The 15,537-nt window shown below is 37.3% G+C and overlaps 2 protein-coding genes across 2 annotated transcripts; both read right to left on the bottom strand.

Moving 5' to 3' along the window:
• Window positions 1–57: 57 nt before the first annotated feature.
• Window positions 58–1,867, bottom strand: LOC103871305. The gene is made up of 4 exons (XM_009149539.3): window positions 1,216–1,867; window positions 513–869; window positions 329–441; window positions 58–244 (listed from the first exon to the last, which is right to left on the bottom strand). The coding sequence occupies exons 1-4, from the start codon at window positions 1,297–1,299 to the stop codon at window positions 58–60; spliced, it is 741 nt and encodes a 246-aa protein (XP_009147787.1). The 5' UTR covers window positions 1,300–1,867.
• A 919-nt stretch (window positions 1,868–2,786) lies between these two features.
• LOC103871674 (lon protease homolog 3, mitochondrial-like) lies at window positions 2,787–6,516 on the bottom strand. The gene is made up of 9 exons (XM_033272815.1): window positions 6,407–6,516; window positions 6,207–6,331; window positions 5,995–6,125; window positions 5,636–5,740; window positions 5,445–5,558; window positions 5,037–5,306; window positions 4,776–4,958; window positions 4,082–4,690; window positions 2,787–3,946 (listed from the first exon to the last, which is right to left on the bottom strand). The coding sequence occupies exons 1-9, from the start codon at window positions 6,514–6,516 to the stop codon at window positions 3,773–3,775; spliced, it is 1,821 nt and encodes a 606-aa protein (XP_033128706.1). The 3' UTR covers window positions 2,787–3,772.
• Window positions 6,517–15,537: the final 9,021 nt, after the last annotated feature.

Raw genomic sequence — 15,537 nt, forward strand, 5'->3', positions numbered from 1 at the left:
AAGGTCTACCATGTATTATATTTATACAACAAGTAAAAGGAAGAAGCTAAAACTTTGTTACCGTGGAACTCTGTTGCCATCATGCATGTTGTTCATACTGTTTCCATAGCCAATGTCGTAGAAGTAAAGATGTTCCAAAGTTGGGAAGTGGACCTTGACCAGTTCTGACCAAAACCTATCGCCTGAAACAAGCTTCTCCATATTCTTCTGCAGAACTCCAGGAGCAAAATGAAGTGTATGTATCCTGTTGTAATATAATAAGATCATTATGTATAGAGCTGGAATCACTTTTAAATGGTACTAAAAAAAAGGCAAAAATAAAAAAAACCTGTTACGAGAAGCAGAGTGATTACGTGTGAAATCTTGATACAACTGTTGCCACTGAGTGTGTTTTCTCGCCTGTGGATTAGTCTCTATGAAGAACGTTGGAGGTTTTCTCAACTGTTGAGAAAACATCAATCATTAGAAAGCTCTAAAGAGTCTTTGACCAAATGTGTATGAGTAGTAAGTACCTCGACTTTAAGGATTCCGGTTTGGTCATGTGGATGGTACCATGGTTTAAGAGACAAGACATCACCCCATTGCATCTCAATCTTCCTATTCATCCCAGTTGTTGTTGAGACATCTTCGACACACTCCCACATGATCTTCTTCCTTGCGAAATAGATTTTAGCCTTGAGATCTTGCTCGTAGACTGCGTCAAGGGTCCACTCACCAATTGTGATCTTTGAGATTGGAAAACTCATAGGTTTTGTTTTTCCAGGAGGAGTTGAGTTGGAGTCTTGTTCTTGTTGTTGTAGGAGTGATTCAATCTGCTTGAGAAACTCTGGAGTGATTGTTAGAGCCAAGTTTAAAGGTCCATTCTCTACCTGAAAAAAACAACCCATTGAACTTAATAATAAAATTTCCAAAATAAATAAATTTTGATCGTTAAAAGAGTACAATTACTAAAAATATCAGAGAGATAAACAATAACAAAATAACTTGAAAATGCTAATCAAGATCGAGAAAATGCTTATTACTATATCACAAGAAAAACAGAGTACAATGGCGGAGAGAAAAGGATTTAGCAGAGTAGATTAGCGATATCTTAGAGATAAACCATAACAAATAACTTGGAAACAGTAATCAAGATTATGAAAATGCTTATTACTATATCACAAGAAAACAACAAAAACAGAGTACAATGGCGGAGAAGAGAAAAAAACAGAGTACCTCTTCATCAACAGATCCAGGTATCTTGTTCGGTGATGATCCGCCATTGTTGGAAGATTCAAGTTCTTCTTGGGATCTCTCCATCGAACGTCAAAGCTCCTCTCTCTCGCTCTGATCTCTCTCTCTGTAATCAAATGTGTTTGTTGCGTAGTTTAGATTTTGCCTCGCTTCATGATTATATATATATAAGGCCCGTTAAAGTCGGGTCCACCCCGTTTGGACTACCGGGTCGAAAACTTTTTATCCGCTCCCTAATTAATAATTACGATAAAAAATTATAATCAGGTCTATCTTTTTCTACGAGTTTACATTAAATTTTGTATCAGTCTGAACTTTTAACCTAGGACGTATTTGTATTTTATTTAAATTTTCTACAAAATTTATATTATCCTCAACAGTTAAGAATATTTTCTAAGGATTAAATCCAAAAATCTTACAAAACAATACGAAAACGAATAGAAATCGTTTAAAAAAAATCACCGAATCTTAAAAAATATTTATAAAGAAAATTCCACAACCAAAAGGTGAAAAAAAAAGAAATTTTTACTCTAGGAGACACATTCTAAGTTGTCAATTACACTAAGAGACACATTGGACATAGAAGACACATTACCCTAACAAAATTACCAACATAACCTCTAACTAAAGGACATCTACCTAGACAAATAAAATAAATTAAAAATCAAAATATAACATCACTTTATTTCTTTGGCGTCTGTTCCTCTTTCAAACAAAATTCCTAATCTGAGAAAACTGTGAAACGACGAAACTCTATCCCCTTTCTTTCGTGCGACAAATTTGTAATCTGAGAAAGATACTTTCGATGCCGCTCTAAATCTTCTTGATTTGTCTCTCTCGACATCGTATTACGGTATTCCACCTCTCGATTTCAGTATATGTATCGTTCCTTGGCCTGACCGCCGCCGCGTAGTCTTCAAAGCTCTTGCTGATTAGTTCTTGATCTCGATCTCTGTTCTTCTCCGCCTCTTTTGATTCACAGACAAACTCCACATGGAAAGTTAGACCCCGCTTCTTAGATCAACTAGTTGACTTTGTTTTTTCGGCCAAACCCTATGAAAGTGACGGTGGCTCTCTTGGTCAATGTGTGCGTGGATATTGTTGATGTGGTCGGAAGAATTGTGGATGATGATCTCGTAGTCAGTGGTTGTGTTGATGTTGTTGATGTGACCGGAAGAGTTGTGGATGGAGCTCTCGGTGGTGGATACGAAAGTGGTAATAGAGGGAGAGGAGATACTGGAGGTGGTGATTAATGGAGGTGATGATAGCTCTTTTGGTCAATGTGTGTGTGGATATTGTTGATGTGGTCGGAAGAGTTGTAGACGGGGTTCTCATGGTCAGTGGTTGTGTTGATGTTATTGATGTTGTTGATGTCGTAACTTGTGGATGAGATCGGTGTGTACGGCAGTTGTGTGGATGTGGTGGTTGTGGACAGTTGTGTGGATGTGGTGGCTGTGGACATGAGAGTGGGGGGGGGGAGGGTCAAGTGCGCAATGGGGTGGTCAGATGAGATATGGATAACAATGAAGATCCCACTTTTGTCTTCCATGTTCTTGGTATTTACAAGATTTTTATAAGATGAAAGTTTCTGCATTTTGTAAACGTTTGTATTTTTTTCGTATTAACTAATTAGATTTTGTTCATATACATTTTTGTTTAAAAACCAAAAGAAAAATCTATCAGTGAAAGGGTTAAAGCTGTGTGGTTCACATGACATCACGCTACTCTCACAAACAAAAACTATACGTTAAAGAACAACATTTATTAAAGCCAAAACTATACGTCTCTTCTGAGCCATTAGATCTTGTTTCACAAAAAAAATCAACGGTCCAAACAAGAGACCCTAAAATCCATATACCTACTTTTACTTTTTCACCTTCTGCATTTATTCCAACCAGAGTGTTATCTAGTTTAGTTCCTTAAAGGGATCATTCTCTTTCCAAACTCACGCGGAGGGCTTTAATGTCCAACGAAAAAACAGCTGTCTCAATATGTGTCCCATCTACACAATGTGTCTTCAAGCGTTAACAAAAGAGAGAAAGTGTCCCTCAGCGTAAACGTCTCAAAAAAAAAAGAACACAAAAACAAAAAACAAAGAAAGGTGAAACAAAATAAGTTTGATTTATCCACTAGGAAAAAGTTGTTGACTGCATGGTCCGCAACATATTGATATCGGAGAGGGCCTTACGTCTTTCAAACTCCACTGCAATAGCATTCACCAGGTTGATGGTTAACGTTTTCCCAATTTCTTATATCTAAAGGAGTCTGATTTATCAACAACAACATTTCATGATTAGAGTTTAATTTGATTACTATACTCAAAGTACAACCACATATATATAATATGGAGAAAAAAAGAATTTGATAGAACGGAAAGAACTTTGACTCTTTTATAGTTCATCCTGTTTTATGAAATATAATACATAACAATGGTAAAAAAAAATCAAGAAAGTTATAATATCAGCCTATAGAAATACATACCAATAGTATATAGTAAAAACAACAAGAGAGGAAGATCCCAAGTGAAAGTGACATTCTTCTAATGGTCATGGCCAAAGGCTAGCTCGAAGATCTGCTCATATTCATCGACAAAATGAACATCGAGCCCTTCTTTAACGCTTTCCTCAAGACCCTCAAAATCTCTCCGGTTAGCCTCTGGGAATATTATCACCTTCACTTGACTCCGCCTTGCAGCCATAGTCTTCTCCTTAAGCTGAGAAATATAGATGTTTAGTGTATTAAAATTCACTTAACAGAAACTGGTAGCTAATAAAACCAAGTAATTCTAGTCAGGCTACAATCCAGTGGCAAAAAAAAAGCAATTCTAGTGTGTTGGTTGTTTACTTACGCCGCCAATTGGAAGAATCCTACCGGTCAGAGTGACCTCTCCGGTCATTGCAAGATCCTTTCTTACAGGCTTCTTCATGGCAAGTGAAAGCAAGGAAGTGATCATTGTGCAGCCTGCACTTGGACCGTCTTTTGGCGTGGCTCCTTCAGGAACATGTAAATGAAGCTTGGAGTTCGCAAAAAAGAGGTTGCCAGGATCTTTATCAAACATTATTCTTCTGGCAACTGTGTGAGCTATCTCTGCGCTTTCTTTCATCACTTTCCCAAGGTGACCCGTTATATGAAGACCACCTTTGCCTTCACCTTCTTCTACAAAGGTTGTCTCTATGTACAATGTTGAGCCGCCCATGGATGTCCAAGCTAGACCCATTACAACCCCTACTGGCGTCTGCTCATAGATCTTTTCTCCTCGGAAAACCGGTTTGCCTACATAATCTGCAAGGTTTGATGCGTCAATAGTAAATTCAGGTACTGCTCTACTCTTGTCGCTCATTGGACCCCCAGCAAGTGCGTATTCTAATTCCATTAAACGTAAATATTCATTGTAAGACTTTAAATCGGTCTTAGCCGCTTTGGTGGATGCTTGCTGGCGTCCAAGTTTAAGAGCAATCTGTTAATAAACCAATATAATTTCAGATTGCGTGGTATCCAAGTTTAAAATACTTTTGGAATATATAGTGTAATTTTTCAGCTACCTCTTTGCTCTTCTCCCTCGTTGGACCCCCACCAACTGCGTATTCGAATACCTTAAGAACGTCAGCTAATCGTAAATATTCATTTGTCAACTCAATGGATCCTTTAGCAGCGGTTTCCGAGGACTTTAAATCGGTCATAGCCGCCAAAGCGGATGCTTGTTGGCGTACAAGTTTAAGAGCAATCTATTAATAAACCAAAATAATTTCAGATTGCTTGGCATCCAAGTTAAAAAAGTTTGGTAATATTTTAGTGAGCTTTACCTTACGAAAAATCTTCTCAATATGCTTCTGGATATTTCGAACTCCTGCTTCTCTGCAGTAGTTCTCTATCAAGGAAAGAAGAGCCGTGTCGCTCACATCAACCTGTTCAGGCTTAAGTCCACATTTTCTTTTTACATTTTTCAGCAAATAGTCTCTAGCAATATGCATTTTCTCATCGGTAGTGTACCCTGCGAGTTCTATAACCTCCATTCTATCTAGCAATGGACCCAAAATCTTATCTGTATCGTTTGCTGTGCATACAAACAAAACCTACAACAACAAAACTCATATGCTTAAACCAAGTTTTGATCGTTAGAAATATTATTTGAGGAACAAACCTATCTTCAATAGTGTACAAAATGATAAATGAAAGTAAACAAAAATGGTGAATAATATAAAAGAGAATACCTTTGATAAGTCGATAGTAACATCAAGAAAGTAATCTAGAAAATGTGTATTTTGCTGTGGATCCAGAAGCTCCAACAACGCACCCTCTGGATCGTCTCTACTACTCTTTCCAAGCTGCCAAAGAAATAAATGGCCATTGATGCAAATAATCTCAAAATTTAAAAATCTAATTCAAGTCCTAGCTTAACTACCTTATCAATCTCATCGAGCAGAACAAGAGGATTCTCTGTTCCCACTTCCTTTAGACATTGCACCATCTTTCCTGGAGCGGCACCAATGTATATTCCACGTTCCCCCTATAGGTGCACACATTGTAGATGATGACATGTTATAAAATTATTTCACTTCTCTAGTTTTTTTGTAGGAATCCCTTAAAATATTTTACATATTACTTAGTTAGAAGTTTGCGATATGGAGTTCTTTTCTCTATTAGTTTTTGTCAATAATTTTATAAGTGAATTGGCCCAAATTTCTTAAATTTTAATTTGTTAAGAGTTTGCTATGAGAGATATTTTCTCCAATAGTTTTTGTCATGCAGTAGTATGTATACCTTGATCTCCGCACTATCAGATAGTCCTCCAACAGCGAGCCGAAAGAACTTGCGGTTAAGAGCACGTGCGACAGAACGAGCAATACTTGTTTTTCCTACCCCAGGAGGGCCAGAGAGACAAATGATCTTTCCTGTTTCACACACAAAAAAAAACAGTTCAGTTTCACAATTTATATAAAGAGAAAGTGAACCCGAAAAGGAAAAGACACGACCTTGTGGATTGCTCGTAAGTGTTCCGACAGCAATAAACTCTAGTATTCTTTCTTTTACATCACGTAAACCGTAGTGATCCTCGTCAAGAATCTTTTCTGCCCGTAAGACATCAAAACTATCATCACTGCAAAACAAATAAATCAAGTTTTATATAACTCTCTTAAGAATAACCATCAACATATGAAGCAAAATGGCAAACCTGCATTCTCCCCAAGGCAACGCTGTCAACCAATCAAGGTAGTTATAGATACTTTCGGTGCTACGGGAATCTTTTTCTCCCCTATCAAGTTTTTCAAACTTTTCTTCCATGACTTTTACTACATGTTTTGGAATTTCCTCCAAAATAAGTTTACTGTAAACCCTTTCCCTAAACTTGTCTGCAGAAAATAACAGACTTTATTAGCTTCAATTGCTTGATAAGAAAATTACTCCTAGAATACTATAGTAGTAGACTAACCAGAAGGTTGAGTTTTTTCTACGTAATTAGCAGAACCAGACTCCTCCTGCATTGAGACACTTATAAGTCATACAAAACATCATACACTTAACATAAATGTAAACTGTTGAAAACCTTTTTGTCTTCAACAGTTTTTGCTGTGGATTCCTATATATGAGTGCAAAGAGATAAGGATTCATTCTATATAAAACATATAATTTACTAAAAAAAATCTTGACCAGCTGAAAACCTGCTTGTCTTCAACAGTTTTTGCTGTGGATTCCTATATATTACGAATGAAAAGAGATGAGGATTCATCCTGTATAAGAACATATCATCTACAAAAAAAAATCTAGTAGCATGAGTCACCGGGAAAATGGAGGCATGAAACACTTGAATTTTGTCAACTTCCACTTGTTTTTTAACCAAGACCAGACGCTTATGAACCTAGATTGAAAGAAACCAATATGAGAAGCTTACTAAAAATGGAATACCATAGTAATTTCAGCATAAAATGGTAATAGTTAAACTACTTACATCCAATTCTTCAAGAACCTCCTGAATTTTATGTTTGTTAGCACCAGAGATCCCGGCCCCAAAATCGGCTAACTTTTTATAATTGAGGTCATTAGCGTCAAAGACCCCAGCTCCAAAACCGGTTAACTTTTGATAAAAGACGTCAATAGCCTCAAAGATCCCAGCTCCAAAACCGGTAAACTTTCTTCTTCTTTTTTGTAGTATAGTCTCGGCCAACTTTCGATAGTTGGAGCCACCAATATCCTATAGAATTCAAAAGAAATCTACTAAATATTCGATTCTGCATTACTACTATGTAGTTTACTGTGCGTTTGCAGCTGTGATATTCTCCGACATATATAATTTGTGCTCAACATGCAGTACCTTATTTGGAGAGAACATACCTGTGTATATGTCTGAACTTGATCCCTCCAGAGTGATTTTGTCTCTAAGACATCCCTAAGCATAGAAATAACTTCAAAGTATGTTGCCTTGATGATGACCTCATCGTCCTTGTCATATGGCTTATCCTGCAAACAAAGAACACAAAGGCACATATGAAAAGGATTATAGATGTTTTTTTTTTTCATGTAAGGAAAGGCTTGAAAACAGAAACACACCTTTATATGATGAGTTTTGACAGTTAGAGGATCTTCACTCAGCTGTATAAAAGACAAAGCGCATGGTTACTTTTAATGAACTTTTGAATGAGTAAAGTTGAAGAATGTTTCTCCATTAACTTACCATCTCTGTTATTTGAAGTCGTTTGCGACCAATAAGGATGACTTGCTCACCTTGGATACTTAAAATCTGGAATTTTTTTGGCAAATGGTTAATATTATTTCAAATAGAGACAAAGAAAAAAATACAGTGCTAACGTATGGTATGTAACCTGAGCAAGTGTGCCAACTTGGTGAATTTTGTTAAGCAACTCTTTGCCTTTTAACTTATCTAGTGTATTCACTGTTTCAAAGCTAGAAGAAGATGAAGCGTTTTTGTCATCCTTCAAAAGGAAAGCACCTGCATATGCAGCTTGACCTCTTTTGCTCTCTTGTAAAGCTGCAAGTACTTTAGGATCCTTGACATAAAGTGGCATGTAAAAACCAGGAATAAGAGGCTTGCTGAGCAACGGCAATGCTACAACCTGCAAGTTAACCAACACAAAGCTTAATGAAAAGAGTTGTACCCAACTATGCCTCATTATTAAGTTAATGAAATTCACATACTTAACAAAAAAAAAAAAAGTTGTACCCAACAGTAACGTTATAGAAGTTTCTAGCTTTTCAGAGAATTTCTGCTAACCGTTTGACAATCGTCGATGCATGGTTTAGCAGAGACAGTGTCGGTAGGCTTGGAATCGGTTAGTGTCGAGAAGAAACCTCGGCGAGCCAATTTGTGGGAACTACGGTTCTTAAACCGGCTAGCCACGTGATGGGATGTGAAGAGCTTCAGCATGAGGAGAGAGGAAGATCGATATTGAGTTTAAAAAAATCGGGAACTTTAGGGTTACGCTGCGCCTTAAGAAGCAAGGAACTCGAAGAACTAATGGTGACAACAGTCAAAACACTTCATAATAATTAAAAGAAAAGTATTTAAAAAGTCTGATTTAATCGCCGGAAGTTAGTATAGTAAAAGTTGCTTCACAAAGAAACCGGAAGCAGTTTGAACGTAAGAAGAAGACTTGACTAATGGTGTCATAAACACTTCCAAAAAAGGGAAACAAAAATGGAAACAAAATTTAAGAGGAAAATAGAAAAGCGTATTAAAGAAAGAAAGAGCGATACAACATTATTTCCATTTATATCAGTCATTCTTAAGAAAAGAAACTTGAACCTGCTTTTAGGTCTAGCTGTCGGCAGCAAGGAAATTTTTTCTTGTGTATGCCCTAGTGGCTTTCGTAACACCAACGCTTTGATTTCTTTTCTAATAATTTTTTTTCTATCATTATGGTTTTATTCTTGTTGTTTTTCTCAAAATTTCTAGAAATATTTTCGTTTTCTTCCAACTTTTGTAATAGGAAAACATACTCGTTTTATTCTGATTTTCGCTTTGTAATGGTTATTCAAATTGTTAGAGTGGTTTTACAGCAAACTTAGTTGAAGCGGCTTCATCTGAAACATATTTTAACCAAAACAACTTTTCAGGCATGCAATCAATCTTTATATGGAGAACCGATCTCAAACCCTTCTATGTATCTAAATTACACTAAGATATTATTGAGTACCTAATATAATTGTCTAGTACATGACTAACTAATTCAAATACTTAGGCTAATATGTATTTTTGGTATTTGTCAATATTTAGTTTTTATGTTTTAACAACTGTATGTGAAGTTCACTACTCTTACTCTCAGAAGAGGAGGTGGTGCTAAGAGCAGTCAAAGAAGCCAGAGCATGTCAAGCAGCTCAAAAGACAACTCGAAACCCTATCAACCGGTCTGAACCTTCTCGTAAGTTTTGCTCCACCTCTTTGGCAACTCCTGGTATATCTTGCTTTGTGGATGCAGCTTGGGATGAGAGGTCGGGTAATGGGGGTATGGGATGGGTTTTCACTAATCGACCAACTGGTTTAGCTCTTCAAGATTCAACAAACCGACGACATGTGTCTTCTGCTCTAACGGCGGAAACGCTCGCGGTTAAAGCTGCTCTTTCCGCAGCCGTCTTGTCTGGACTCCGCTCGCTCACACGCTGTTCTCGGATTCCAAGACCCTCGTTACTCTGCTTACTTCAGGTGGCAAGTGTATCGAGCTTCAAGGTTTGTTACATGACATCCATATGCTATGTACCTTCCTTGATTCTATCTCCTTCCGCTTTGTTCCCCGTTTACATAATGTTGAGGCTGATACCTTAGCTAAGGCAGCTCTCTTTAATCTTTCATGTTTGGCCTCTGAGGCTATGTAAGACTTTTTATGATTATGAAGGTTTGTTCAAAAAAAGAAAGAAGTTCACTACAAATAAGTTTGACTTTAAAGTTAAAACAATAATTTTAAATAGTGTTTCTTATATTTATAGAATTAATAGTTGTTAATTTTAGTTTGTGTACATTTCATTCGCACAAATCTTTGGTTTGTCATGAATCATGATGTGTCTGATGTTTTCACATATAGTTCAAAGACAAGTTTTGTATGGTTGACGGACGAGTCTTCCAAAATTATTTAAAATGACAACAATATGGTTTGAAGAAACCAAGTATACAAATTTATTGAAAATATTAGAAATAGATTCAGTTTAGTCAAGTACAATTTAATAATTTTGAACCGACAACTCGATTACTATCCGCAATATATTGAAACTATTTCGAGCTCGACAAAATCTTGGAAATGTAACTAAACCCAAACCAAACCCGATTAAATTCAAACCGAATCCGACAAACCTGAATGAGCCACAAACCAAAATCCGATTGGGATCCGAGCGCCAAATCCTGATTATCACAATAGATATATTTCTAATTTCTTAACGCTACAATTTTTTTTGAGAATATTTAGTATAACTATATTTAAATTGTATGGTAGAGATCTCATATACACTAGATAATATGATAAAATAATATCAAACTCGAATTTATAAAATTTAATAAAAATATAAACTGTAAGTCAACTATAAAATTTAATAAAACGAATTTACAGTATATATATATTCTAAAATGTAGAAATCTGAAGAATGTTTTTTTTTTGTATACTAATAAATCGATAAATTAATAAAATACCATTGTCCCATTATTATTAATATATAGAGTTTTTACTATAAACCATATAAAATATATAAAATATTGGATTTGATAAAGAAAGTCAATTAATAAAAAATAGTAAAATTCATAAACTTATATTTGTATGAGATTGTATTTTTTTTTCTCGCAAGAAAGTCCATTTATACAAAATAGTAAAAAAGGTTGATGGCAAATAAGGAATTGGGGGACCAACGACAGAGGATTATATTAAGTGAAGAGTATGGTAATCGTCCTGATAATATTCTACAAGCCTACTTTAGTTGTATATGCATCTATACGGCTCTGCCAGTTCCTATAAGTGTTACAATGAAACTGTAACTAGAAAAATGAATCTGAGTTCATTAAGTAATAGTCTGGATGAGAAGATTAGGACAAAGACTATGGTTATGAGAGCAAAGTTTGATAAATATTGGGAAAGTCTAAAAGATATTAATAAATTGTTGTTTGTGCCAGTGTCTTTGATTAGAGGAATAAAATGAAGTTTACCGGTCTTTGCTTTGATTAACTTTATGGAAAATATAGTATACTGTCAAAGGATCGCAATGACTCAATGGGTAATGTTACGAACATACATTTTGAAGAGTATAATAGTTTAGAGCATCATCTAATGATCCAACAGTTGGGTCATCATCTCTGAGTGGACAAGAGTCATTCTGTTGCAAGTGATTTGTTTGATAGGATGGAAGTAGTAAATGAGTGTGGACATGAAAGAATGGACTCTGTGTACAAGGAGATGGTGAATTAGTTAGGATTTTTTTTGAATTAAACAAGGTATCATGACCCCACAGAAGTGGTCAAGACAAGTCACGTATTACCACGTGTCGGTCTTATATCCTTGCCGATGCCAAAATGTTAATTTTTCAGTAGCCAGGATTTGAACCCTGGTAGTTTACCGTATTAGGCTTTTGACTTCAAGTTAATCACTACCAGACCACAAACCCTGGTGTTATTAGTTAAGATTTAAAGATGCAAGGACTAAACTAGTTCCTGTTATACTTGAAGGAGAAAGCGTAAAATCTCAAACCCAATCTTTTTGGAATTCCTTAAGATGTTTTAAGATGGTGGAGGATCTAACAGTTCAAAGTATCATATATTAGCTGCAATAGCTAATGTTCTAGCTATGCAAGTCTCTTCTCGTAGTTTGGTTTGTTATTTGTTTTTTATTGGGTTTACTTTGGATTTTCGGTTTTTTTTTGGATTTTTGAGTTTAAACCTGAATCTGATCAAATCGTAATTAATTCGATTATGTTTCAGATTTTACAATAAAACAGAAAACAAAACAAAGTTCATCCTGTTGTATGAATTATAAATACATAATAATGGTGAAAAAATTTTAAGAACCGTTAGAAGATCAGCCTATATGTAATTTCAATAGTGTATATAGTAAAAACAACAAAAGAGGAAGATCCCAAGTGAAAGTGATTTGTGGAACTGTCTTCTAATGGTCATAGCCAAAGGCTAGCTCGAAGATCTGCTCATATTGACGAAATGAACATCGAGCCCTTCTTTAACACTTTCCTCAAGACCCTCAAAATCCCTCCGGTTAGCCTCTGGGAATATTATCACCTTCACTTGGCTCCGCCTTGCAGCCATAGTCTTTTCCTTAAGCTGAGAAATATAGATGTTTAGTATATTAAAATTCACTTAAAAGAAACAACAAAGTAATTCTAGTGTGTTGGTTGTTAACTTACGCCGCCAATTGGAAGAATCCTACCGGTCAGAGTGACCTCTCCGGTCATTGCAAGATCCTTTCTCACAGACTTCTTCATGGCAAGTGAGAGCAAGTAAGTGATCATTGTGCAGCCTGCGCTAGGACCGTCTTTTGGTGTGGCTCCTTCAGGAACATGTAAATGAAGCTTAGAATTCGCAAAGAAGAGGTTGTCAGGTTCTTTCTCAAACATTATTCTTCTGGCAACTGTGTGAGCTATCTCTGCGCTTTCTTTCATCACACTTCCAAGGTGACCCGTTATATGAAGACCACCTTTGCCTTCTTCTATAAAGGTTGTCTCTATGTATAACGGTGATCCGCCCATGGATGTCCAAGCTAGACCCATTACTACCCCGACTGGCGTCTGCTCATACAGCTTCTCTCCTTTGAAAACCGGTTTGCCTAGATAATCTGCAAGGTTTGATTCATCAATAGTAAACTTCTCAGCTACCTCTCTGCTCTCCTCTCTCGTCGAACCCCACCAACTGCGTGTTCGAATACCTTAAGAACATCAGCTAATCGCAAATATTCTGATACGAACCGGACTGATGAAGATGGGCCAACAATTGGGCTTCGTTTACTTTATTTATTTAATTACTATCTAGGCCTTTTACACAACTATATGTACTCGAAAACATATCTGAGAAAGGTATCGATTACGATCACAATATCAAACTGGGTAAATCCCCAACTTCTACCTCTATCTCTTCTCTTCTCCCTTTGCTCTTCGTCATTTCTCCCTCCCTTTCTGTTCTATTCAGATAAGCTCAATCCTGGGCTTATCATTGGTATCAGAGCTCAAGTTCCTTTGACCGTGAGTTTAAAAAAAAAAAAAAAATATATATGGTTTTCAGTGAGAAGCTCGAGAAGCTACTACAATCATTCAAACAGATGGATGTGGATCGGAAACTGCGTGAGGAGCTTCGAATGGACAGTCAGAGACTGCATGAGGAGTTCCGTGAGGAGTATCAGAAGCGGCGGAAGCGACCGTATGGTGAATCTCATCCTTATGACGCTTTCATCCCTAAAAGGTTTGAAGATCTAAGGCTTAATGGAGGTAGCAAGCTCAGAAGGATTCCGATCAAGCTAAACTACCACAGATCTCGATTTAAGAAACTGAAAAGTAAGTCACCTAGAAGAACTCTTGATTCAAAGGGTTTGTTAGATCGTACGTTTCAGAGGAGGTGTGTGGGAATGAAGAAACAATACCATCAGAAGAAGAGAACAGCTCAGGTGAAGCTTGCGCAAGCTTGTAAGAGCTTGGGGATGTTCCTAGTCTCTCCAAGTTTTAGAGATCCAAAAGACTGTATGAAGATTTGTGTGGTTAAAAGGCAGATCATCGACACAGGAGTGAGGCCAGAGACTCATCTCTTCTGGTATGAGTTTACTTCCCATGAGCCTACGGATATAGATGGTCATGTAGATACGAGGATAGGAGATCAAAGTATCTTCGCTGAGGATGTTACAGCGCTAGAACATGATGATCCTGATGCTGCGATGGAGTCTGTGAAGGATGAAACAGTACTGGAGTCAGAACCAGAGGTAACGAGCAACGATAAGATCCGAGTTGAACTCTCTGAGGGTCAACAACAGAAGGAGCAACGAAGATTTCACAAGGTTCGGTTCAAAGGAAGACGTCACCGGAAAGCTCTTTACACAAGACGTGTTGTGCTCCAGAAAAAGCTCTCAGTAAATTGGTCTTATCACAAGACTAGAAAGAAGGAGTTGATTAATCTGAACATTCCCGTTAAGGCACTGAGACAGTTAAGCAAAGAATCAGATGGTGCAGAAGAGATACGATCCACCAGATTGTTGCAAAGATTTCAATGGGAACCAGGCCCTGCGGTGATGTTAAATGATAACATTAAACAAGGTCAAGTTCAGTGGCTGAGGCTAACATCACAACAAAATGGCGATATCAATTTTAGCTTGGGGAACGCTGAAACTTCAGAGCTGTGTGAAAGAGTGGACGCTTCGGTCATAGATAGCAAGGGTCAATACAAAGAAAGGCACAGAGGAAATGAGTTGTACATCGAGGTCAAGCGTGTGGATGTTCTTGGTCTTAAGAGATCCCTAGCGAGTCAAAAGACAAATTCAAGTGATGGGGTTAAGATCATGGGATCAGCTTTTGTATCCTTCAGCCTTGAGGACAAGACTGTTCTTCTACCGGGGAGAAAGCTCAGGCTCTGTGGTGAGAAAATAATGGATGGTCGCTTTGAAGGTTTAAGTAAAGAAAAGTCAGGAAGAGCTGCAGGTTTATGGAGGCAAATGAGGAAGGTGATCTTTGATGCTGCTGTGATGCCGTTGTATTTACGTCTGCAGAGAGATGAAGGATCTGAACCTATGATTGGTTATGAATGGGATCCTGGTGGGGTTAGCATTGAGAAGATTCAGGAATTCGTTTTCAATATAAAATGTTGCTTGCTTGAGATGGAACAGAGTATGAAAAAGTGTTCTGCTAACTCAGAGTTGGAGTTGCTTACGAGAAAGGTCCATCACATGAAAGCGGAAGGTGCTGATTCTAACCATGGCAAGGGTGATGCTCTAGTAGTAAAGCTTGAAAAGAGGCTTAGAATGGTTCAGTGGGTGGAGCAAGGCAGGAGAGACAATGGTGCTAGAATTGGAACGATGCGGAATGAAGGGCACATCGTACTCTCTACTTCTGATACGAGAGCTTACTCTGAGTCATTATTAGATTATGGGAAGCACAACAAGCAGATGAGGTGGCTCCTTGATCACACTATGACAGCAGTGGTACTGGACGAAGATGCACCTGAAAATGACACAGATGGACGCTACTTGTTTATCAAGTTTATCAATTCTGATCCAAGAGAGAAGGTGGTGTTCTTTGTCTATGATTGGTTTCAATCACCAAGACCACCAGAAATGAATCACGACAAGGGTGGGCTAGGTACAATGGTTTCTGTGTCAAGGAAACGTGGTC

This window comes from Brassica rapa, chromosome A06 (genome assembly GCF_000309985.2).
Source record: "Brassica rapa cultivar Chiifu-401-42 chromosome A06, CAAS_Brap_v3.01, whole genome shotgun sequence".
In the NCBI taxonomy this organism is placed as follows: Eukaryota; Viridiplantae; Streptophyta; class Magnoliopsida; order Brassicales; family Brassicaceae; genus Brassica; species Brassica rapa.

Coding starts and splice junctions, on each gene's coding strand:
- LOC103871305 (XM_009149539.3), bottom strand. CDS start 1,299: ATGGAGAGATCCCAAGAAGAACTTGAATCTTCCAACAATGGCGGATCA. Junction 442..512: donor CCGGAATCCTTAAAGTCGAG/GTACTTACTACT, acceptor TTTTCTCAACAG/TTGAGAAAACCTCCAACGTT. Junction 245..328: donor CACTCTGCTTCTCGTAACAG/GTTTTTTTTATT, acceptor ATATTACAACAG/GATACATACACTTCATTTTG.
- LOC103871674 (XM_033272815.1), bottom strand. CDS start 6,516: ATGGAAGAAAAGTTTGAAAAACTTGATAGGGGAGAAAAAGATTCCCGT. Junction 6,332..6,406: donor TTGCCTTGGGGAGAATGCAG/GTTTGCCATTTT, acceptor TTTGTTTTGCAG/TGATGATAGTTTTGATGTCT. Junction 4,959..5,036: donor TTGAGAAGATTTTTCGTAAG/GTAAAGCTCACT, acceptor GTTTATTAATAG/ATTGCTCTTAAACTTGTACG.